General features: G+C 41.5%; 1 protein-coding gene across 2 annotated transcripts in view; it reads left to right on the forward strand.

Moving 5' to 3' along the window:
• The window catches only part of sh3pxd2aa (SH3 and PX domains 2Aa), a 134,962-nt gene that overhangs the window by 34,167 nt on the left and 77,027 nt on the right, over window positions 1–23,768 (forward strand). For both annotated transcript variants that reach the window (XM_086176724.1, XM_086176725.1), the window contains exons 3-4: window positions 18,349–18,424; window positions 22,540–22,616. In XM_086176724.1, coding sequence (XP_086032850.1) covers window positions 18,349–18,424; window positions 22,540–22,616 — 153 coding nt within the window. The remainder of the gene's footprint in view (window positions 1–18,348; window positions 18,425–22,539; window positions 22,617–23,768) is intronic.

Raw genomic sequence — 23,768 nt, forward strand, 5'->3', positions numbered from 1 at the left:
TTATGCACAAACCAATATTTGCATAATACAAACTTTCCTCTTGCGTCTGATATGCCTGACTTGTAGGAACAAAGCACCTTCATCAACTGTGCTTATTCTGTATTATCTCCTGTATATTGTCCACAGTTTGTTGCATTCTTGTTTCATCTTATTCTATTATTTTATTACCTTTCATTTTATTGGCTGTTTAATGTAAATATCTCACACACATCTTATTACACTATAACTGTATCACTGCTACTGGCTGTCTATCAGGCCTCTTGCAACTCATTTTTTTCCATCCTCTCAAAGTGGAATGACTAAAAAAATTCTTGAATCCTTGAAAGAACTGATCAGTTTGTTGCAAATAAATTCCTAGAAAAATCAGCTGTGTGTAGATGTTGATATTTGGATAGACTGAGCTTGTGGTGTCAATGTAACAATATCAAATGCAAATATTTGGTCAGCTTAAACTGGTATTTTTTGGTTCGTTGTAATGTGAACGCCACTTTGGATAAAAGTGTCTGCCAAATGACTGTAATGTAATGATATCTAACGGAAATCAAACGTCTTTCAAATGTCCAAACATGAACCCTGAGGCATCGTTCTAATTTTACACTTATGATATGTGTGACTAGTTACAGCCTACGCTTCTGTATCATGTTAATTCACCCAACTGTGACAGCATTTTAATGGATACCTTTGTTTCACTTACAAATTTCCCCAAATGAAATTCTCTGTCTGGGTCTGATCAGAGTTTGCGTGTCTTGCTTTTTTTTTGGAGTTTCGGCTATCTAACTTTCTTTTATTGTTGTTTGTTCTGTATGCTGCTTCACCTGCTTTATTGCTTGGTGACCAAGAACTAGTGATGATCCTCATCCCTCTCCAGACCTCTCTGGTGTTGTTCTGCTGGAGTTTCCACTCCAGCTTCTTCCTGTATTCCTCTTAGCCTCTCCGATCCTCATCTTTAGGCGTTGTTGTATGGTTCTCACCTACTCCCTGTTAACACACCAGCTCTTATCATTCAGGAGGCCTTTAAAATTCTTTGTTACCCAAAGCTTGTTTGGGTAACAATGACCCATCTCAGCTGGGACAATGGCATCACTGCAGGAGTTGATGTACTGAGTTATGCACTCTGAGTCTGTCCATGTACGGCACAGAGTCCCTCCCAGTCCATGACCTCCAAGCAACCCTGAGAGATGAACTGTAACCTTTTTGGTTAAGGATTGACTAATTTTGATAATTGCACAGATCAATTCATGTATCAATTTAGTATTGTCTGATTGCAAGAAATCAAATTCTGTCATTTACAAGTTAGGTTTGAACACCATATGTACCGTGTACAACTTATCTTTGGGCACAGAAATTTGAACCTGCCATCTTTGGTTTTATGATGCTGCTTTTCACCCATTTTATGTTTTTTTTAAACAATTAAGTAATCTAAAACTAACTAAGCTACAGTCCTACACACAAACACACACATACATGCATAAATTATGTATAAAGCTTGTTTTTGTTTCTAACATAATTTTGCTAATCATGGGACTTAAATGTAAGTTATAAGTTACATTAATTCATTGTGGTAGACCACAAAGTAGCAGAGATTAGTAAACATGAAGTGAGAGAGGCATTGGAGAGGATGAAGAGTTGAAAGGCTGTTTGTCATGATGAGGTATGGAAGTGTCTAGGAGAGACCGCGGTAGAGTTTCTGACTAGTTTATTCAACAGGATCTTAGAGAGTGTGAATATGCCTTCAGAATGGAGACGAAGTGTTATGGTGCCCATTTTTAAGAATAAGGGTGTTGTGCAGAATTGCGGCAACTATAGAGGGATAAAGTTAATGAGCCATACAATAAAGTTATGGGAAAGAGTAGTGAAAACTAGACTGAGTGCAGAAGTCAGCATTTGTGAACTGCAGTATGGCCTCATGCCTAGAAAGAGTACTACAGATGCAGTATTTGCTTTAAGAATGCCAACAGAGAAGTACAGAGAAGGCCAGAGGGAGCTGCATTGTGTTTTTGTAGACCTAGAAAAAGCATAAGACAGGGTGCCAAGAGAGGAGGTCTGGTATTGTATGAGGAAGTCTGAAGTGGCAGAGAAGTATGTAAGACTGGTGCAGGACATGTATGCTAGCTTTGAGACAGTGGTGCGGTGTGCTGTAGGTGTAACAGAGAAGTTCAAGGTGGAGGTGGGACTCCATCAGGGATCCGCTCTGAGCGCCTTCTTCTTTGCAGTAGCGATGGACAGGCTGACAGATGAGGTTAGACAGGAGTCTCCATGGACCATGATGTTTGCAGATAACATTGTGATCTGTAGTGAGAGCAGAGAAGAGGTTGAGAGGTGGAGGTATGCGCTGGAAAGGAGGGTAATGAAAGTTAGTCACAGCAAGACAGAGTATATGTGTGTGAATGAGAGGAACTCGGCTGCTGCCAGGCTGGAAGTCTCAAGGGAAGAAGACCAAGGAGAAGATTTATGGGCGTAGTGAGAGAGGAAATGAAGCTAGTTGGTGTGAGAGAGGAGGATACAGAGAATAGGTTTAGATGGAGAAGGTTGATTCGCTGTGGCGACCCCTGAAGGGAGGGGAAAAGCCGAATGGAGAAGAATTGCAATTGAAAAGTTTTGGGTGGACTGTTTTCTCAGCGATCCTACATATATATATATATATATATATATATATATATATGTATATATATATGTATATATATATGTATATATATGTGTGTGTGTATATATATATATATATATATATATATATATGTATATATATGTATATATATGTATATATATATATATGTATATATATGTATATGTATGCATACAGGTCCTTCTCAAAAAATTAGCATATTGTGATAAAGTTCATTATTTTCCGTAATGTAATGATAAAACTTAAACTTTCATATATTTTAGATTCATTACACGCAACTGAAGTAGTTCAAGCCTTTTATCGTTTTAGTATTGATGATTTTGGCAAAAATCTCCATCTCAAGAAATTAGCACATGTCATCCAACCAAAAAAAAAAAAAAGTTTTTTTAATACAAAAAAAGTCAACCTTCAAATAATTTTGTTCAGTTATGCACTCAATACTTGGTTGGGAATCCTTTTGCAGAAATGACTGCTTCAATGCGGCGTGTCATGGAAGCAACTGCTGGTGGCACTGCTGAGGTGCTATGGAGGCCCAGGATGCTTCGATAGCAGCCTTAAGTTCATCCACAGTGTTGGGTCTGGTGTCTCTCAACTTTCTCTTCACAATATCCCACAGATTCTCGATAGGGTTCAGGTCAGGAGAGTTGTCAGGCCAGTTGAGCACAGTAATACCATGGTCCGTAAACCATTTATCAGTGGTTTTGGCACTGTGAGCAGGTGCCAGGTTATGCTGAAAAATGAAATCTTCATCTTCATAAAGCTTTTCAGCAGATGGAAGGATGAAGTGCTCCAAAATTGCTAACTAGCTGCATTGACTCTGCCCTTGATAAAACACAGTGGACCAACACCAGCAGCTGACACTGTGCCCCAGAGCATCACTGACTGTGGGTGCTTGACACTGGACTTCAGGCATTGTGGCATTTCCTTCTTGCCAGTCTTCCTCCAGACTCTGGCACCTTGATTTTGCGAATGACGTGCAAAATTTGCTTTCATCCGAAAAAAGTACTTAGGACCACTGAGGAACAGTCCAGTGCTGCTTCTCTGTAGCCCAGGTCAGGCGCTTTTGTCGCTGTTTCTGGTTCAAAAGTGTCTTGACCTTGGGAATGCGGAACGTAGCCCATTCCTGTACACACCTGTGCACGGTGGCTCTGGATGTTTCTTCTCCAGACTCTGGCCACTGCTTCCACAGCTCCCCCAAGGTCTGGAATCAAAACAGGTGGCACAGGAGGACTCAAGGCAGGAACAGACGAGGAGGCATACATCAACAAGGGAGGTGGTGGTCCAGCAGGCTGCAAAGGTTTACATCATCGGGGGGAGTGGCGGCCCAGTGAGATACAGGGATTTACACCGGTGGGGGTGAAGGACAAGGAAAGGGAAGCACAGGAACCAGAGAGGAGCAAGAGTGAAACGTGAAACTGAGGGGAATGGGAGCTAAGCGGAGCTAATGCCCTGGCAACCAGGGAGGTTTATGCTTTTTAACCCTCACTGAATGCTGGTGATTTGGCATGTATTGTGTTGACATGTATTGAATTCCGAGGGACACTATGGTGACATCTGGTAACTGCACTTCATTGACATCACAAGATGGGGCTAAAAGACAAAGCCTAGCGTAATGCTCTTTTAGTATGGCAGGATTTACACTGCTTTTATACAACAGGCCACAGGGAGGAAATTGCACAATGCTTTTTTGAGCCACATCAAAAGCATGATTTGCACAGGGAGGAAGGTGCAGTTACAGCTGTGGCTGTAGGCTGAAGGTTTTTTTTGTTTTTGTATTTCACATTATGGGACTTGTAGAACCATCTGACTTCATTTTGTAAACTTTGTCTGAAGCAGCTTCCATTCTTCTTTCCCTTTTGGCTTTTTCCTGCAGGGGTCGCTACAGTGAATCAACCCTCTCCATCTAACCCTATTCTCTATATTTTCCTCTCTCGCACCAACTAAATTCATATCCTCCCTCACTACATCCACAAGTATTCTCCTTGGTCTTCCTCGAGACCTCCTGCCTGGCAGTTCCAATTCCAACAGCTGTCTGCCAATATATTTGCTATCCCTCCTCTGTACATGACCAAACCATCTCAGTCTGGCTTCTCTGACCTTCTCTTTAAAACATCTAACGTGCTGTTCTCTGATGGACCCATTCCTGATCCTATCCATTCTGGTCACTCCTAAAGAGAACCTCAACATCTATATTTTTGCGACCTCCAACTCTTCCTCCTGTCTTTTTGTCAATGTCACTAGTTCTAAACCATACGGCATTGTTTGTCTTACCACTGTTTTGTACAGCAGCTTCAATTCGGATTGCTAATGTTGCAGCCTTCTCCAATATCAAGTCAGGTTCTAATAAGTCTCCCCCATTCTCCCTGTGTAGATGCTCTGACAACTGGTCCTGTATCTTGTCCGCGCTCGCATCAAATGTGCATTTAACAATGGATGGAGGGCGGCTTTGTAATGAGCCCCCGAATCATGTGGTAGTTGCGCCCGTTGGTGGAAGGTGTGTTGCTCTACTGTGATGTTGACCTTAGTCAAGAAGTGTTTTTCTAGCTCTCACAGCGTCTTCAAAAGTTGTACCTGTATCCTGTATCTCTCTGCACCAAGGCAGTGAAGTAAAGCAGCTCCCTTACAGGTTGGTCAAGGCTTCCCAGCCACATTTTTCTCTACCCAGTACTTATTAAAGCTAGGGAGCCACATATCAAATGGCATGGCCGGTTCTCCCGGACAAGGCAAAAATATAGCAGGTGTAGGAACATGTACAGACATCTTGTTTAGAGTGTATTCAGTAATGAGGACAACCTTGTGACTTATTAATAACCTTTACTAAGCTTCCAAACTCTGAAGCTCATACACATGGACTGGGGGGTATTCAAAGAGGGCGCTGATCTTGAGGAATACACATCGGCTGTCTTGTGTTAATTTCTGCACCAATGCTGTCATACCCACAGACAGTCAGTGTCTTTCCTAACCAAAAGCATTGAGGACCATTTCGATAAGAACGACCCTCGCCACATGTGGAGAGGCATCAGGGCCATCACTGACTACAAAGACAGTGCCCAGTAAGTCATCCACAACCCCACCCTGCCTGACAACCTGAACAGCTTCTTTGCTTGCTTCAACTTGTCAAGCTGCGGAGGGGCTACACATCTCTCTTAGCCAGAAACGCAGCACCAGCCTCTCGTCGTGAAGCTGCATCAAGTGAGTTCTACCCTGAGTAAGATCAACACCAACAGGGCCGCAAGACCAGATGGGGTGTCAGGCCAGACCCTGAAAAAATGTGCAGAACAACTGGCAGGGTCTTTCTGGATATTTTCAATCTGTCCCTGCAACTGTCCACGGCCCCTGTCTGCCTCAAGTCCTCAATAATTGTATCTGTGCCGAAAAGATCAGCCGTCACCTGACTCAATGATTACCATCCTGTCGCCCAAACACCAGTGATCATGAATTACTTCAAGAGAATCCTCCTCAAACACATCTGTGCTGGGCTAGACAGCCTACATTTTGTATACAGGGAAAACTGCTCCAAGGAAGATGCTGTCTTGCTACCATTTCACACGGCCCTGTCCCACCTTCAATGCCCCAACACCTACGTCAGGATGCTGTTGGTGGACCTTAGCTCGGCCTTCCTTCCTCCCAGACAAGTTTGCCTTGAAGCTCTGCAACCTGAGCCTGCCAGCCTCCCTGTTCTTGTGGATCTACGACTTCCTCACCAACTGGCCTCAGGTGGTGAGGTTGGGGAACTCCACATCTTCCCCTTGGATCCTGAACACTGGCACACCGCATGCCTGCGTACTCCGCCCTGTCCTCTTCACCCTCTTCACACGTGACTGTCTTGCCACCCACCCCACGAACAACACCATCATTAAGTTTGCAGATGACACCACCTTGGTGGGTCAAATATCAGACAATGATGAGACCCACTACAGAGATGTAGTGTGTTTCCAGTGTAGTCTTGTGCAGCACCAGAATTTGGAGGAAAAGTTGGCAGTTTATGGACTTTTCATAAAGTTGAGTTGTTTTTAAGTGTTGCAGCTGAGATCTAGAAAAAAGATTCTAGTTGGTTACAGATGACTATTATTGATACAGATAAGTTTACTGAGCTTTAAATGTACTAAAGATGGATTGAAGTTTATCTGTGTAGATCCATCTTAGCCAGATGTGATTGACTGAGGTAGTAAAGCTCCATCAATATATATGCTAATATTGATACAAGGTTCAAAGTGATCTTACTGACATTTTGAAAGGGATGGATGTACATCCATCCTGGATGGAAAAACCCATAAATTGACATTTTCAGTTCCTGATTGTCAGAACAATGTTTGAATTTTGAAGGATACCAATACCATCAATTTATAGACAAATAAGGACTTTTAGGTTCTCTTTGAGAGTGACAAGGATGAATAGGATCAGGAATGAGTCTAACAGGGGTAAAGTACATGTTACACATTTTAAAGCAGGAGTCGGCAGCCTTCCCAGTTTCCATGGAAAAGAAAACACTGGGAGCCGCAATTACTTTTTGAGATCTAAAATGAAGGTACCACTGTATTTGTTGCTTTTTGTTACCTTTACACTTTGTATAAACAACTATAGTGTGTTGTTTATGAAATCCACAAAGTGCTACAGAGAAAATGTAATTTTATTTATGTAATGAACACATTTTGAACATTTTGAGCTTTGGGCTTTCAGAGTGTGTCGCGAAGCCTTGACCTCAATTTTAAAAATAAATTCGGAAAAGAGCACTGTGTCAGTAAGAAATAAGAAATAGATATTTGCAAAATATCTTTAGAAATATTTCTTTTACCCGGTTAATGGAACTTCTGCGCACAGCATCTGCAAGCCAGGGCTATAAGAAGTTACTTTATCTTTACACACAACTGTAAGCTGTTGTCTGTGAGGCGTGAGCGGTGTTTGTTCTTAATGTAGTTCATGGTGGAGAATAGCCGCTCACATACATATATGGATCCGAAGATCGACAGGACTCCAAAGGCATATTTCTTCATGTTGATGTAGGTGTCAGGGATGGCATTCCATGTTTCAAACAGAAGTTTGTCCGGTCTTGGAAGAATAGAATAGAGTCATTTAGCAAACACTTCTATCCAAAGCGACTTATACAGGAGATGCTGAGGATTGAACCTGGGACCTCATACATGGGAAGCATGCACTCTACCACTGAAATACACATTCCAGAGATGGAAGGTTCTTAATATCACTCCATTTCTGATTCTGAACAAGAATGGCCTTCTGACATCTTCAAGGTCCTCTGTCAAACGTTTGAATTTGGACACCCACATGTCTTTGTCAGCAATGTCAGCCAGCTCCAGCTCCAGATCAGGTTGACTTACATCTGCAAATGCAGTCACATTTAGCAGGGATGGATCGATAATCAGGGGAGTGACGGAATTGTACCCCAAACTGCAAATACTGAGAATTAATCACCTTGCGTGCTTGTTTGAACTCCCTTAAAGAAGGGAAGTGAGACAGTGTGCCTCTCTGTAAATCTCTGGCTAAAACTGTCAGTTTGCACTCAAACGGCAACACCTCCTCCAGCATGTGTAGTGCTGTGCCTCCTCTCCCCTGAAGAGTTGTGTTCAGCGTGTTCAGGTTCGCTGTCATGTCCACCATGAAGTGCAGTTTTTCTAGCCGCTCCGACTGTTCCAGCTCAGTAAAGGTGAGCCCTTTGCCGCTCATAAAAGTTTTCACCTCTCCCAGACATGCAGCAAAACGTTTCAGCACTTCTCTGGACAGCCACCAGACTCTGTTCTGCAGCAGGAGATCAGACTATGTGCTTTCCACCTCATCCAGTAACAAACGGAACTGGCTGTGATTTAAACCTTTCGCCATTATTTTATTGACAATCTGAATGACAACAGTCATGATTTCTGTGCATTCTGGAGGAAAAGTTTGCGCGCAGAATGCTTCTTGGTGCAGAATGCAGTGAAAAGTCAGCATCTTTCTATCCAGTGACTTCTGCAGCAAGGCCACAAAGCCTTTGTGCCCTCCAGTCTTACTCGGTGCCCCATCGGTAGCCACTGACACTAGGTGGGTTGTTTTTATTTCTTTGGCTCTCAAACAATCAAGCACAGCCTCACAGATGTCCTCTTCCCGTGCCTGGCATTTTAGTGGTATCAGCTCAACCATTTCTACCTGTGGTCCAGCAGAGTTTACATATTGGCAGAACAGCGCCATTTGTTCAATGTCACTTTTGTCTTTGGACTCATCACAGGCGATTTAAGTCCGCTGCAGCTGACTTGATTTCTTTAATTTGCTGTTTTGTGATATATTCTGCTACTTTTATGGTTCTGTCTTCCGACAGTCTTCGCAGATAGAGGCATCTCTCTGATTTTCTGCACAATTTCATGCTTGTTTTCAAAAACTGCAAACAGGTTTTCTGAAATCTTAATGAATGACTCTTTCATATATTCCCCATCTGTAAACGGTTTCCCATGCCTAACTATTTCCTGAGAGGCTACGAAACTTGGATATGTAGTTGAATTTGCAGATTTCACTCACTTCTTGAATTGATTTTTCCTCGGATCAGCCTTCCCCATCAGTTACGAAACAGCTGTCTTTCTGTCTTCTCCCTCTGGATATTTTTCAGCAAAGGCTTTGTGTGTATTTTTGAAATGTCTTGTGACATTTGATATTTTATTGTTAGCCAGTTTTTCTCCCACAAGGCCTCCCAGGCCTCATTAAATTTATATTTTCTTCAGATATTTTTCTTTCCTTACATTTCTCCATATTTTGCCTACCGGGGGTTGAAAGTCTTGACAAATTGACGGCGTTTTGGCGGTTATACTGGCTTCTGTGAGTGTGACGTTTATTATGATTGTCGAAAATTTTTTATTTTATTTTTACATTTCAAGATCACAATAATCCTCCAATTTAGAACTAAAATTAAAAACAGTAACTAACACAGTTAGTTTGTAAAGTTCAATTAAATACTTATAATTTATTTTCCCAAGCCACTCGGCGCTGCAGTGTAAGGATGAAAGAGCCGCAGGTTGCCAACCCCGGAGCTAGATGAAAGATGATTAACTGAATAATTTCCCGAAAGAAAAACTTTAACACAACCCCGGTCTCAAAAACATTCTGTGGCCAACAGGAATGTCATGATTTTTAAAATAGATTTTACTGAGTTGATATGTTGGGAAGGCATGGGGCTAGGCCAATGCATACAAAGAAATGCTTTTTTTTTTCAGTGGATATGCAGCTCTGAATTCAGACACTTCTTCTTCTTCTCCTCCTTTCATCTTTTCCTTCAGGGTTCACCAAAGCAAATCAACCGTCTCCATCTAACCTTATTCTCTGTATCCTTCTCTCTCTCACCAACTACCTTCATATCCTCTCTCACTACGTCCATAAATCTTCTCTTTGGTCCTCCTTGAGACCTCCTGCCTGCCAGCTCTAATTTCAGCATCCGTCTACCAATATATTCACTCTCCCTCCTTTGCAAATGACCGAACCATTTCAGTCTGGCTTTTCTGACTTTCTCTCCAAAACATCTAACATGCGCTGTTCCTCTGATAGACTCATTCCTGATCCTATCCATCCTGGTCACTCCCAAAGAGAACCTTAGCATCTCTATCTCTGCAACCTCTCGCTCTGCCTCCTGTCTTTTGTCATTGTAACTTTTCTGAGGCCATATAGCATCGCTGGTCTCATCACTGTCTTGTACCCCTTTCTTTTCACTCTGGCTGATGGTCTTCTATGGCATAGTACCCCTGACACTTTTCTCCACCCATTTAAACCTGCTTGAACCCATCTCTTTACCTCTTTTCTACACTCTCCATAGCTCTGGAGTGTTGAACCTAAGTACCTGAAGTCTCCGCCCCTGAAACCTCACCGTTCCACCTGCGTTCCTCTCATTCACACACATATACTCTGTCTTGCTGTGACTAACCCCTCATTCGTCTCCTTTCCAGCACATACCTCCATCTCTGTTACTCAACCTGTTCTCTGCTCTCACTACAGATCACAATGTCATTTTGTCATCTTATCAGTACCGTAAAAATACAACTTAAAGCCTGCTCCTAAGCTTCTAGCCTTACTACCTTTCCACCTGGTCTCCTGGACACACATTATATTCACCTTTCTTCTCTGCATCATGTCGACCAACTCTCTACCTTTTCTTGTCATAGTCCCAATATTCAAAATCCCTACTCTCAGTCCCTTTCCTCATCTCTCTTTTCTTCTTAACACGCCCCTCTCTTCTTTTTTGACCCACAGTAGCCCAATTTCCACTGGCACCCTGTGGGTCATTGGTACCAATGGTGTCCGTTGTTAACCTGGGCCTCGACGGTTTGATCTGGTTATTTTAATTGATACACATGTTTGGTTTTGCAAAAGTTTTACACCAGACGCCCTTCGTGGAGCAACCCTCTGCATTTATCCGGGCTTGAGACCGGTTCAGGGAGACACTGGCTCGTTCATGTCGTCCCCCCCCCCCCCCCCCCCCCCCCAAGGCTGGCTCGGGGAGACACGGGCCAGTGCCGCCCTGAGGCTGCATTTCTCTGAATTCAGACACTAAAGTTATCAAATTTGCATTTTCCCTCTTAGGTCATTCCTTAGAGCATCACCCTTATCATATCAGTGAGAACAAAGATGTCTGACTCACTTTTTCCATATTTCTGTGAAAAGGGCAAAGTATCACATGGAGGCCTTGTCAGACCAGTCATGAGTTGTTTTGGCAGTTCAAGGCTTTTGTATTCATTTCTAATACTTTCCCTCCACTCCTGCAGAGCCCTCTGTTAAACCCTCACTGTCACATGACCATTAAGTGATGCTACCCTAATGACAGTGTGGCACCTCCCCTCTGAGTTAAAGGCAGATTCTCAGCTCATTTTATGGCAGCTCTATTCTTAGTGCTTCTTCATGTGTTGCAGATGAATGAAATAATGTCATATGGTATGTTAATAGATACCATATGTTTTGGCTACAAGAGAAAACTAGTCCTAATTTGCTGATAAACCTATTGTGGTTGTTCTGTGTCAGACCTTGGGGACTCATTGGGTATAAAGAAGGCCTTTCTGCCTTTTCTGTTATTAATCCTGATTCAATACCTTGAGATTTCAACTGTGGAGTTAAAAAAAATAGGGTTGAAATTGCTTGTAAAAATGTTGCTATTTTATGATGTTAATACCCCATATCACAAATTTAAAATGGTATTTAAAGCTTCAGCAAAGTTTAATTGTTTGACTTCAACAATAATTTCTGTAATCCTGAGACCTTGGCTCCATTTAATGCCTCCTAGCTATTTGGGATCTGTAAGACCTACATCACAGGAAAACTACTTTAGATGATTAACTTTAAAACATTAAGGGTTAGCTGTTTTTGCATACAATGTTTCATCACAAGAAGAGTTTATTTAGCATTTTTAAAAAAATATTTCTTTCTATTCAAAAATTGTACACCCATGCAACCATCATCTTTTGGTCTATATCCACCTTAAGTCAAGAGAAGAAAAAAGGGTAGATAATGCTGACATCCTATTGAAAAGATGCCAAATTAGCAAGGACTTAAAAACACTGGGACCTCACTTACACCCTAGCAGTAAATTTCTTGACAATACATCAAATTACAGAAAAATCTTCGACAAATTATCACATTATGAAGTGGAAATTCCTTAGAAATGTGCATCAAAAATCCTTAAAAACATCTGAACAATGCAATGCAAATTTGCAATAAAATAAATCCACAGCAAAAAATGAAATATTGATATTTGAAAGAAATATTGACTGATAAATCATTAACATGCTATTGATGTAGCTCGATGTAAAGATGAAGAGCAAAGTGTTGGCAAGATATGTAGGTTAAAGTTGAGTACAGCTTTGAGTGTGTAGTTCACAAAGTGCAGGTTGTATACAGATAGTTTAAATAGACAGTTAAGTGTCATGAACAGTCAATTGCAGCACTGTCTGGGTTGGATGTAAAGTGTAGAAATGTCCTGCCAGTGTCCTGCCATTTGGTTGTGACACTGGTGTCAAGTCCTGCTGGAAAATGAAACCAGCATCTCCATAAAGTTTCCATAAAGTCAGCAGAGGGAAGCATGAAGTGCAATAAAATTAGCTGTGGACTTCAGAAAACACAGTGGACCAACATAAGCACATGACATGGCAGTCAAAATCATCACCGACTGTGAAAACTTCCCACTGGATTTCAAGCAATGTGGATTCTGGTTTAGGAGTGGCACGAAACAAAGAATGCTAATCTTGTAGCCCAATGTCTAGGATTCATCTATGCATCGTGGCTCTTGATGGGTTGGCTGCAGCCTCGGTCCATTCCTCGTGAAGTGCCCCCAAATTCTTGAATGTGTTCGACTTGACAATCCTCTCAAGGCTGCGGTTATCCCTTTTGCTGCTTCACCTGACTAAAATATTGAACTTTTTTTAATGGCATTCACATTTTTTAGATGTAAGTGTACACCAGATTCTTGAAAAATTCTTGTCAAAACCTTCTTGTCGTGCCCTCTTCAGTTCAGAACTGAAGAAGCCTCTCAAATGAGGGGTGAAACATCTTCAAGTGCAGAAATTCAAGTCCAGTTGCCACGACAAGAAGATTTTGACAAGAATTCACCGCAACCTGGATGCTTGTGAACCTCCACAGACATATATTCCTGATGTGTGTATTTGTAATAGGACAGACCTGGTGATCTGGAATAAAATATTCCAATTGATGCTGTGATGCTTAGAAATTAAAATACAGAGTGAAACTATTAGGTATATGCTACAAATAAAAACAGGAATTTGAAAAGACATTTCCAAAGTTCATAAAACAGAACATGGTTGGAGAAAAATAAAGTTCTATTTGATGAATCACTAGTTCTTAAGCATTTAAAGCTCAAGTGGTAACATGTTTGTATCCATGTTGTGTACTTGACATGATTTCCATATTGCCAGATTGATGATAATGGATAAGCCGGCTTGTAAAAATCTTGATAGAAATGTTTACTTCAATTGAGCCAGTCCTTTTTTGACATTTTTAGTCTGTCAGTCATCAGCTGAATGCCAATGAGTGAGATTTTCAACCAGCTGGAATAATAGATTGCACAGTGCAGTTAACATTACAACATAGAGCCAGTCTGTGCTCACTCTGACAACAGAGAAAACATGCTCTTGTTTTCCTCGTTTTATTTTTTTTGCCTAGCTCCCAACATTTACACCAGTGGTCCAAAGCTGCACAGTATCATCCAATCACGTCCCTTCACAATTCTTCTTCACAGTCTCTCTGCGCTGGTTGCCAAGGAGACAGTGGAACGAAGTCTCTGAACTGGAGCAATGGTTTGCTCAGTGTACTTATTTTTACAGAATGTTTTACAGGAATATTTGTCGCCTTCTGGGCTTGTGTGTTTTTGTGTGTGTGAGCTTGTATGCCAGGTCATCAGTCAGACCCTCCATTAAGTTTCTTTCTTATTGTGTGTGTCTATTTTATGTAGTCTTTATAGGAGGGCCACCTGACTGCTGCAATCCCACCCTTTCTAACCACTTCTCTCTCACAAATCCCAGCTGGATGTGAACATGTTTCCCCTGCCAGAATTTTGTCAGTGGCAACAGCAAAGTGTAAATTTTAGTTGGAGCTAGAGCTATGGCGACTTTTAAATAATTATCTGACCTTCAGCTAAATGGGCTATTCAAACTCTGACCAGGTAGTGAAGGAAAGAAAAGAAATTTTGACCTCAGCTGAAACACAAGCACATACATACGACTATTGCTACTACTTTTTTTCTAGCTATTTAGAAGGATCTAATAAAACAGTCTCTCAAGTTACAGTATTTTTTTTTTATAAAAAATGACTTTCCTTTTATGTGGAAAATGAAGCCACATCCTGGGTCTTGGTTGTGATGTCATGAGTTTGACCTGAGCTTGTTCCAAATCATTTTATCCTACTGTGCAAAAACATGTAATCTATGCAAGCCTTTCCATTTGAACTCGAGAGAGATGTGAGCGAGGAGGATTACGCCAAAGACAGAAGTCAAAATGAGCTTCAAAATGAGGACAGAGGAACAGAGACGTTAAAGGCAAGAATCAGCAAAAGTTGCTGATGTGCATGCGGCAACTGCATTGCTATGCTAACAGAAAGAGTCTGTTGTAAGGAGCTCCCCTTGTTGTCATCGGCTGCACACTGTAGACTTAGAGGCACCTGCGTCGACTGACCAGGTGACTCATTGCCACTATCCTCCGTGATCGTGCCGTGCCCAATCTTTCATCATCAGATGCTACTTCTGTTGACACCCATGCAGAAGAACATCCAATGTGTCCTGCCTGTGGCATTTCTCGGAAGGGGGCTCCCTCGTCCCCCAAGGACCTTTTGTATGTCTTTAATGTTTGTTTAAAACTAGCAGCACCCTCGAGTTCAGCAGCTCAGCTCGGCGAAATGCGTCAAACACATCCAGAGAGAAGCGATAAGAACACAGTTGCGGATCCTGACATAGTTTTGTGCGTTCACAAGCAATTGGAAATCGCACCCAAAACCAGCACAATGTGGCATTATTATTATATATATCAAATATACAATAGTGTGTTTAAAGACTGAAAAAAACAAAAACTGTGTGTCCAGGAGACACACAACACAAAGACTTGAAAATCATTACTTTTTGAAAGATCTCTCAAAACCTTTGAATTTTATTGGATGATTCCATGTCCTTCACTTCTCATATCCAGGATCTGGCAAATAAGATCAAACTGAACAGATCACCTCTGTTTTGTCTGAGTTAAGTGACAATAATTAGTTATCATCCAGATTTTATGTCCTTAAGACATGTCCAAGGTTCATCACAAACTTTAAAACACGTTCTCACCATTGTCTTTATATAGGCATATTGGTAGATGTAAACATTAGCTTTTTTGTATATGTACTGTAATTTCCAGACTATAGAGCGCACCTGATTATAAGCCTCACCCACTACATTCTAAAAGGAAAAAACATTTTGTACATACATAAGCCGCACCTGTCTATAAGCCGCATGGGCCCACATTTAAACATGAGATATTTACAAAGAAAGACGGTACACAGAAAGAGTTTTCAAAGTTTTAATAATATACCTTAGCTTTTCTTTCCAAACAGTGCCTGTGACGCGGCAGTAACACAGCAGCAACACGGTAGCACAGCACTAACAGGGCTGGTTACATTGCTCCAGTTCTTCCTGGTGCCGTTTCCAGCATCTCACCATCGATTCATTTATACCAACTTTACGTACAGCAGCTTTGTTTCCTTTTTTATCTGCCAGCTCGATTGCTTTTAACTTGAAAGCTGCGTCAAATGCATTTCTTCTTGCATTTTCCATGATTTGGGTCTGTTCATGCTAATTTTATTAATGCACAAAGCTCGAAGTTACATTAAACTTGCGTCTTCCTCGACATATATATTCCAACTGTCTCACTCTTACCTTTTCTGCTCGAGTGCCCCTGGTGGCCGTTAGAAAAAAAATCATAAATTAGCTGCATCATTTCATAAGCCGCAGGGTTGAAAGCTTGTGACAAAAGTCGTGGCTTATAGTCCGGAAATTATGGTATTTTAGATCTGCTCCACCGTATCTGTAGGGCATTATTCAAAACACAAGTTTGTATGGTCTTAGTTTACTATGTCTGTTTGCACTGTCACCTCCAATACGCTGAACTGAAAGTGGAAGGAATGCTTTAAGTTTGTTGCTCCCTGTGACTGGACTGTTCTGCATAATTAACTAAAATTGAAGGAGCTGGAACATTATAAAGAACTACCAAATGTCTTGGAGGCACAAATGTTGGTCTGTAGATGTTTTTAACTGATTTAAAGAGGTTTTAATGTCATGAATCTTACATCTGATGAGCCCTTGTACCTCAATCCATTTTACTGTCTGTAAAGTCCTAACATGGGTTCTTGATAGTGATATTGCGTCGTTAATGTTGAAGATATTTTGGGCTTGTGGGTTGTCTGTCTTGGTCAGGACACTCTTAAGTAAGATTTTTCATCTCAGAGAGGTCCATCCCAGTAAAATGCATGTAAAACAAAACGGGCACTGCCAAATTCTCTTTTTAACTTTTTACAGTTACTTATTGTGTTTAGGATCTCAATACGCATCAGTTAAATTGATTTAACATTGATTGCTGCAGTTTTGCTGTTTTTTCTTTCCTTTGCTGTGGATTAGCAATATCCAAAAGGTCTCAATGACAAAATCATGTTTAAGTAAGTTAAAATTGAGAAGTGAGAAGGTGTAGATTACTTACTCCTACTAAATGGGAGGCCCTGCAAATGAATGACGACTAGCCCAGGTCAGCCCCCGTCTCTCACCGAATGACAGCAAAGACAGATAATGAATATGTTGTCAGTATATATCCATCCAACTAGGGTCCTTCGTGCGGTGAGGCCGAAGCACAAGCTACTGGGGCGCCATGCCAATTGTACAAATGTGTGCGTATGTATATATATAAATATTATTTATATCATTCTGCCAGTCTGTCCATCACCAATGCAATGAAGAAGAAACTAAGAGCTGATCCCTGATGGTGTCCTACCTCCACCTTGAACTTCCCTGTTACCCCTACAGCACACCTCAATACTGTCCCACAGCTAGCATACATGTCCTGCTCCAGTCTAACATACTTCTCTGCTCCAGATTTCCTCATACAATACCAGAGTTCCTCTCTTGGCACCCTGTCATATGCTTTTTCTAGGTCTACAAAAACACAATGCAGCTTCCTTTGACCTTCTCAGTACTTCTCTATTGGCATTCTCAAAGCAAATATTGGATCTGTAGTACTCTTTCTAGGCATGAAGCAACACTGCTGCTCACTGCTGCCAACCTGTACAAATATTTCTCTCCATCCTTACTGTTAAACCAAGCATAAAGGTCATCGTATGTCCTTTGTTTTGCCTTTCTAACTCTGTCTTTGCCTTAAGCTGTATCTCCTTGTACTCCTGTCTGCTCTCTTCAGTCTCCTCAGTATATCTACTTCTTTGCTTAGCCTTATTACCTTTCCACCTAGTCTCCTGGACACACAGTGTACCCACCTTCCTTCTCTGCCTCATGTCAACCAACTCTCTACCTTTTCCTGTCATCGCCCCAATATTCAAAGTCCCTCCTCTCAGTCCCAGACTCTTGGCTTTCCTCTTCTTGCTCTGCTTCTGAACACACCTCCCTCCTCTCCTTCTTCGACCCACAATAGCCCAATTTCCACCTGTACCCCGTAGGTCATTGGCAACAATGGTGGTCATTTTTAACCCGGGCCTCGACCAATCCGGTATGAGAATCCTGGGTCTGATTAGCATAGTTGATTTTAGCTTGAAGTTTTACTCCGGATGCTCTTCCTCAGGGAGACACTGCTCCTTGCACCCCTGAGGCTGCATTCCCTGACATATGTTTTTAACATTTTTTATATACATATGCACCTAATCATGGAAACTTTAGTCTAGATAAGGCTGTGAATTACGGTACCAATGGTCAATATGTCAATATGACATATTGACATATTATATGACAGATATATGACGTATTATTAGGTTTGATTCTCACAATGCGGGATCCAACAGCTTGCCGAACTCACGTGTGCTTTACCTGCACAATGTTTTTTACCTCACTTTATATTCAGATCAATCTATTGACTCAAGATGTAACTGGCATCAGAGGCATGCATCCTCATTGAACCGGTGTTTATGCTAATCTCACCTGATTGATAACCATGTTCTTCTTTCTCTCTTCAAAAAAGTTTCTACTGATCAATAAAAGTAAGCCATTCCTTCCTCTACTCTGACTTCTATAGATGCAGATACTTGACAAGTTCCCAATTGAGGGGGGGCAGAAAGACCCAAAGAAGAGGATTATTCCCTTTCTCCCAGGTATAACGTGTGTGTGTGTGTGTGTGTGTGTGTGTGTGTGTGTGTGTGTGTGTGTGTGTGTGTGTGTGTGTGTGTGTGTGTGTGTGTGTGTGTGTCTGACTGTCACCTGTATGTTTTCCTCGTTTATTTCAATTATTTAATTTGTACTTAGGAAATGACACTCACTCCTGGCTTCTGTTCATGTCCCTCAGCCAGTGGAAGCCAGCAGTGCAAGCATTCAGTCCCTGGTGCATGACTTCAACATGTAACAACAACAATGCCAAGTAGTAATTTTGGCAATGCTGTCACCCGTAAATTGAACTTATGTTACCGTGGAGTGCATTTTTCTGAGGTCTTAACAGGCTTTTTCAATCATCATCGTCTTTGATGGTGGGCCACATAAACTGTTACGTGTTATATCTGTAGAGATAGTGTTTTCTTAGGAGTGAATGATTTCTTTGGAGAATTAAATTTAAAAGTTAAGTCAGTCCTAAAGGGATAATTCTGCTAAGGTGGAGGAAGGCGTGTACGGAAGCAGAGAGAGAAGAGGAAAGGCAAGAGTCTAGGACTGAGAGGAGGGACTTTGAATATTGGGACTATGGCAGGAAAAGTTTGAGAGTTAGTCGATATGATGCTGAGAAGGAAAGTGGATATACTGTGTGTCCAGGAGACCATGTGGAAAGGTAGTAAGGCTAGAAGCTCAGGAGCAGGCTTTAAGTTGTACTATCATGGTACTTACAGGAGGAGAAATGGAGTAGGAGTTATCTTGAAGGAGGAGTTTGTTAGTAATGTTCTGGAGGTGAAAAGAATGTCAGATAGACTTATGAGTCTGAAACTGGAAATTGATGGTGTGGTGCTCAATGTTGTTGGTGGCTATGCCCCACAGGTGGAATGTGAATTTGAGGAGAAGGAGAAGTCCTGGAATGAGCTAGATTAAGTGATGCAGAATATCCCCAGAGATGAGAGAGTGGTAATTGGTGCGGACTTAAATAGGCATGTTGGTGAAGACAATAGAGGGGTGAAGAAGTGATGGGCAGATTTGGTATACAGGATAGGAACGCAGAGGGACAGATGGTGGTTGATTTTGCAAAAAGGATGGAAATGGCTGTAGTGAACACTTTTTTCCAGAAAAGACAGGAACATAGGGTAACTTATAGGAGCGGAGGTAGGAGCATCCAGGTAGACTACATCTTATAGACGAGGTAACCTGAAAGAGATCAGTGAATGCAAAGTAGTTGTAGGTGAGAGTGTAGCCAGACGGCATAGCATGCTGGTTTGTAGAATGACTCTGGTGACAAGGAAGGTCAAGAGGACGAAGTCAGAGACAAAGTGGTAAAAGCTGAAAAGGGAAGAGTGTTGTATTGTTTTCAAGGAAGACTTGAGAAAGGCTCTGGGTGCTCAGGGAGAGCCTCCAGATGATAGGACAACAACAGCTAGTGTTATCAGGGAGACAGGTAGAAGAGCACTTGGTGTGTCATCTGGAAGGAAAGTAGATTAGGAGACTTGGTGATGAATGAGGAAGTTCAGGTATATATACAGAGAAAGCAGTAAGCAAAGAAGAGGTGGGACTCTGAGAGGACTGAAGAGAACAGACAGGAGTACAGGGAGATACAACCTAAGGTAAAGGAAGATGTAGCAAAGGTAAAACAAAGGGCGTACGATGACCTGTATGTCCAGTTGGACAGTAAGGAGGGAAAGAAGGATCTATACAGGTTGACGAAACAGAGATGTACAACAGGTCCAGATAACTAAGGATAGAGAGGGAAATGTATTGACAGATGCTAGTAGAGTGACGGGAAGATGGAGAGAGTACTTTGAAGAGCTGATTAATGTGGGAAATGAAAGAGCCAAAGGTAGAAGAGGTTACTATTGTAGACCACAAAGTAGCAGAGATTAGTAGAAGTGAAGTGAGGAAGGCATTGAAGAGGATGAAGAGTGGAAAGGCAGTTGGTTCTGATGATATACCCGTGGAGGTATGGAAGTGTCTAGGAGAGGCAGCCGTAGAGTTTCTGACTAGATTATTTAACAGGCTCTTAGAGAGTGAGAAGATGCCTGAAGAATGGAGACGGAGTGTGATGGTGCCAATTAGTAAGAATAAGGGGGATGTGCAGAATTGCGGCACCTATAGAGGGATAAAGTTAACGAGCCATACGATGAAGTTTCAGGAAAGAGTAGTAGAAACAGAAGTCAGCATTTGTGAACAGTAGTATGGCTTCATGCCTAGAAAGAGTACTACAGATGCAGTATTTGCTTTGACAATGCTAATAGAGAAGTACAGAGACGGCCAAAGGGAGCTGCATTATGTTTTGTAGACCTAAAAAAAGCATATGACAGGGTGTCAAGAGAGGAACTCTGGTTTTGTATGAGGAAATTAGGAGTGCAAAGAAGTATGTTAGACTGGTACAGGACATGTATGCTGTGAGACAGTGGTGTGGTTTGCTGTAGGGGTAACGGAGAAGTTCAAGGTGGAGGTGGGACTCCATCAGGAATCAGCTCTGAGCCACTTTGTGTTTGCACTGGTAATGGACAGGCTGACAAATGAGGTTAGACAGGAATCTCCATGGACCATGACTGAGATAGTTTGGTCATGTACAAAGGAGGGATAGTGAATATATTGGTAGACGGATGCTGAAATTAGAGCTGGCGGGCAGGAGGTCTCGAGGGAGACCAAAGAGAAGATTTATGGGCATAATGAGAGGGGATATGAAAGTAGTTGGTATAAGAGAGGATACCGAGAATAGGGTTAAATGGAGAAAGTTGATTTGCTGTGGTGACCCGTGAAGGGAAAAGCTGAAAGCAGAAGAAGAAGAAGAAGTTCTAACTGTAAATTGACAAGTAATTCAATTATCAAATGTGCAAGTACTCAGAAGACAGTTTTAATTGTGTACTATACATATACTAATACTTAAGGGATACTTATACCGATACTAATGCGGATATGGAGCAGGGTAGTTATCTTCGTGTTACTTCGGTAAAGGTACGACAGTTGATCACTCTTTCACTTCTCCTTTTGAAACAGACTCAATACTGTACCACCTGAAGTCTTAAGAAACGAGAACAAAAAAAAGAAAAAAAATTGCATTTTGAACTGGTTTCCTCCATTATCCTCAAATTTTTGATAGCTTTAGATTGTGTTTTAATTAACATTCAAACATTCAATTTTGATTAAGAAGATGAAAAAAAAAGATGTCAGGATGTTTATCTGATGTTTTCTTTAATTTTCCTATGGATGTCTGTACATTGAGGGACACAGGTTGGATGCAACAGTGAATGCTCTTGCCACCCTGGTTTGATTGTGATGGGCCTTTCTTTGGGGAGTTTGCATGCTCCCTCTGTATCCTTTGCTTCCTCCTACAATTGAAAAACCTTCAGCAGGTTTATTAAAGACTCGCCATTGCCAAGGCGTGTGAATAAGAGAGTGAGAAGTTGTATGTCTCTAAATCTGACCCTGTGATCGACTGGTAATTTTTCTGACAGCAGGTTAAGTGGTATAGGTAATGAATTAGTCAATGAACGTTTATACATTTTCCAGGTAATTTCTTATCAATATAGTATTTCCATCGCAATTCCACCTTGAAATGATCAAAAGATGCAATCAAGAATTTCAAGCTCAAGAATAGCTTTTTGCATTCAAATGAATGATGCATTTAACCTTCTCCAGGCAGATGTTGCAGATTTGCGACAGCCAAATATCAGATTTTTCCTGCAACTACAACTTAGTTTGAGCCTGAGAGGGTTAAAGGTGAAGAAGTACGCGATTTCCAGATTTTAAAGCCTCTAATGAGCAAAACCACTTCCACTGGGGACCTATGGCAAATGTAGATGTAACTGTAGATGTCTTTGACCCGTCTGTCTTTAAATACCCTGCTTGACATTAGCCATTGATGAGGAAATATCTTGAAATATCTGACCAGGGTATAAATCCGGTTTCTCGTTTAGAGTGTCACACATTGGTGCTTTTCGATCCCATTTTTACATCACTGACATCTAGTGGTGGGCCTCAGTAAGTCACTCACGCTTGTCTGCACTGTGTCTGAGCCTCCTTTGCTTGTGTCCAATATTAACGTTGCCCTTCATGTCTCTCATCACCTTTTCTTTTTCTGTACCACTATCTTTCTCCGTTCCCTCCCTCCTAGGCAAAATCCTGTTTCGAAGGAGTCATGTGAGAGATGTGGCCATGAAAAGGCTGCGTTTCATCGACGACTATTGCAGGGTAAAGACTTCTTCTGTTAACATCCTTCATTGTGTCACGAGGGAATAACCACCAGCCTCTGAGGGATTAAAAGTCACAGCCATACTGTCCTTTTCACATGCAACAGTTCCAATGCAGACGTAACTATTTGGAAAAGTTATTGTCATTCTTCGACTTCATAGTGTGATTTTGTAATGGAAAATTTCAAAGGATCTTTAGTTAGTCAGAGAAGTACGAGTTTCATTGGACTCTTCAGTCACTGAAAGACTGAGTGATGGAAGTTCAATCCACTTATCCACTTCGTTTTGCTTCCACTTATCATATCACTGAACCAGAGTCTGATGCAGATGCAGGGTTTCAGACACAGGTAGAGGGAGGGGGCTTGCTGGTGCATAAACAATCAATTTAAAAGCCTGTTTTTGCCATAATTATATGGAGAAAAAAAATCATGATTTCAACTATTCAAAATAGCAAAAAATTAACTTTTTTTTATTTAATGAAAGAGACAATATATTTTTTTTAAAACAATCAAAAATGCTGAAATAAATGCAGATTTGCGAATCAGTCTTTGTTTGAGTTTTAAAACTGCCTGACTAAATGTCCAAATTGTTAAGCAATTCAATTGCCGCTAGCAACAAATATGCAATGAAAGCAATTAAAACTGCCCTTGAAGGACCATAGAATATTTAATAAATGGTACAAGGCCAGCTAATTCTAAGACATGTGATAAATATACTATCTATTCATTCATTCTCTCCTGCTTATCTGGAGTTGGGTCGTGGGGGGCAGCAGCCGGAGCAGTGAGGCCCAGACCTCCTTCTTCCCCGCAACAAAGTCCAGCTCCTCTGGGGGGACCCCGAGGCATTCCCAAGCCCAGCCTGGGGACATAGTCTCTCCAGTGTGTCCTGGTCTTCTTCTCGATCTCCTCCCAGAAGGACATGTCCGAAATAGAAGGAAGGAATGATCCCAATACCCAAACAACCTGAAATCACAAATCTTTAGTCATTGTGAGCCAGCTGTATTGTGCCATGTTCCTCACTTCCTACATCCTGTTTATGAGGCCAATGACTGGGAGGAGAGCAATTATTAAGAGGATGCTGCTCTCACAAGATAGTAGGATGCAGAGTCCAGCTGTGGGAATCTTGTGACCAACTGCCTCTGCAACCACCAACA

The sequence above is a fragment of the Fistularia commersonii genome, chromosome 29 (genome assembly GCF_037954325.1).
Source record: "Fistularia commersonii isolate RoL2024-O1a breed Wild chromosome 29, RoL_Fcom_v1.0, whole genome shotgun sequence".
NCBI classification, from domain to species: domain Eukaryota; kingdom Metazoa; phylum Chordata; class Actinopteri; order Syngnathiformes; family Fistulariidae; genus Fistularia; species Fistularia commersonii.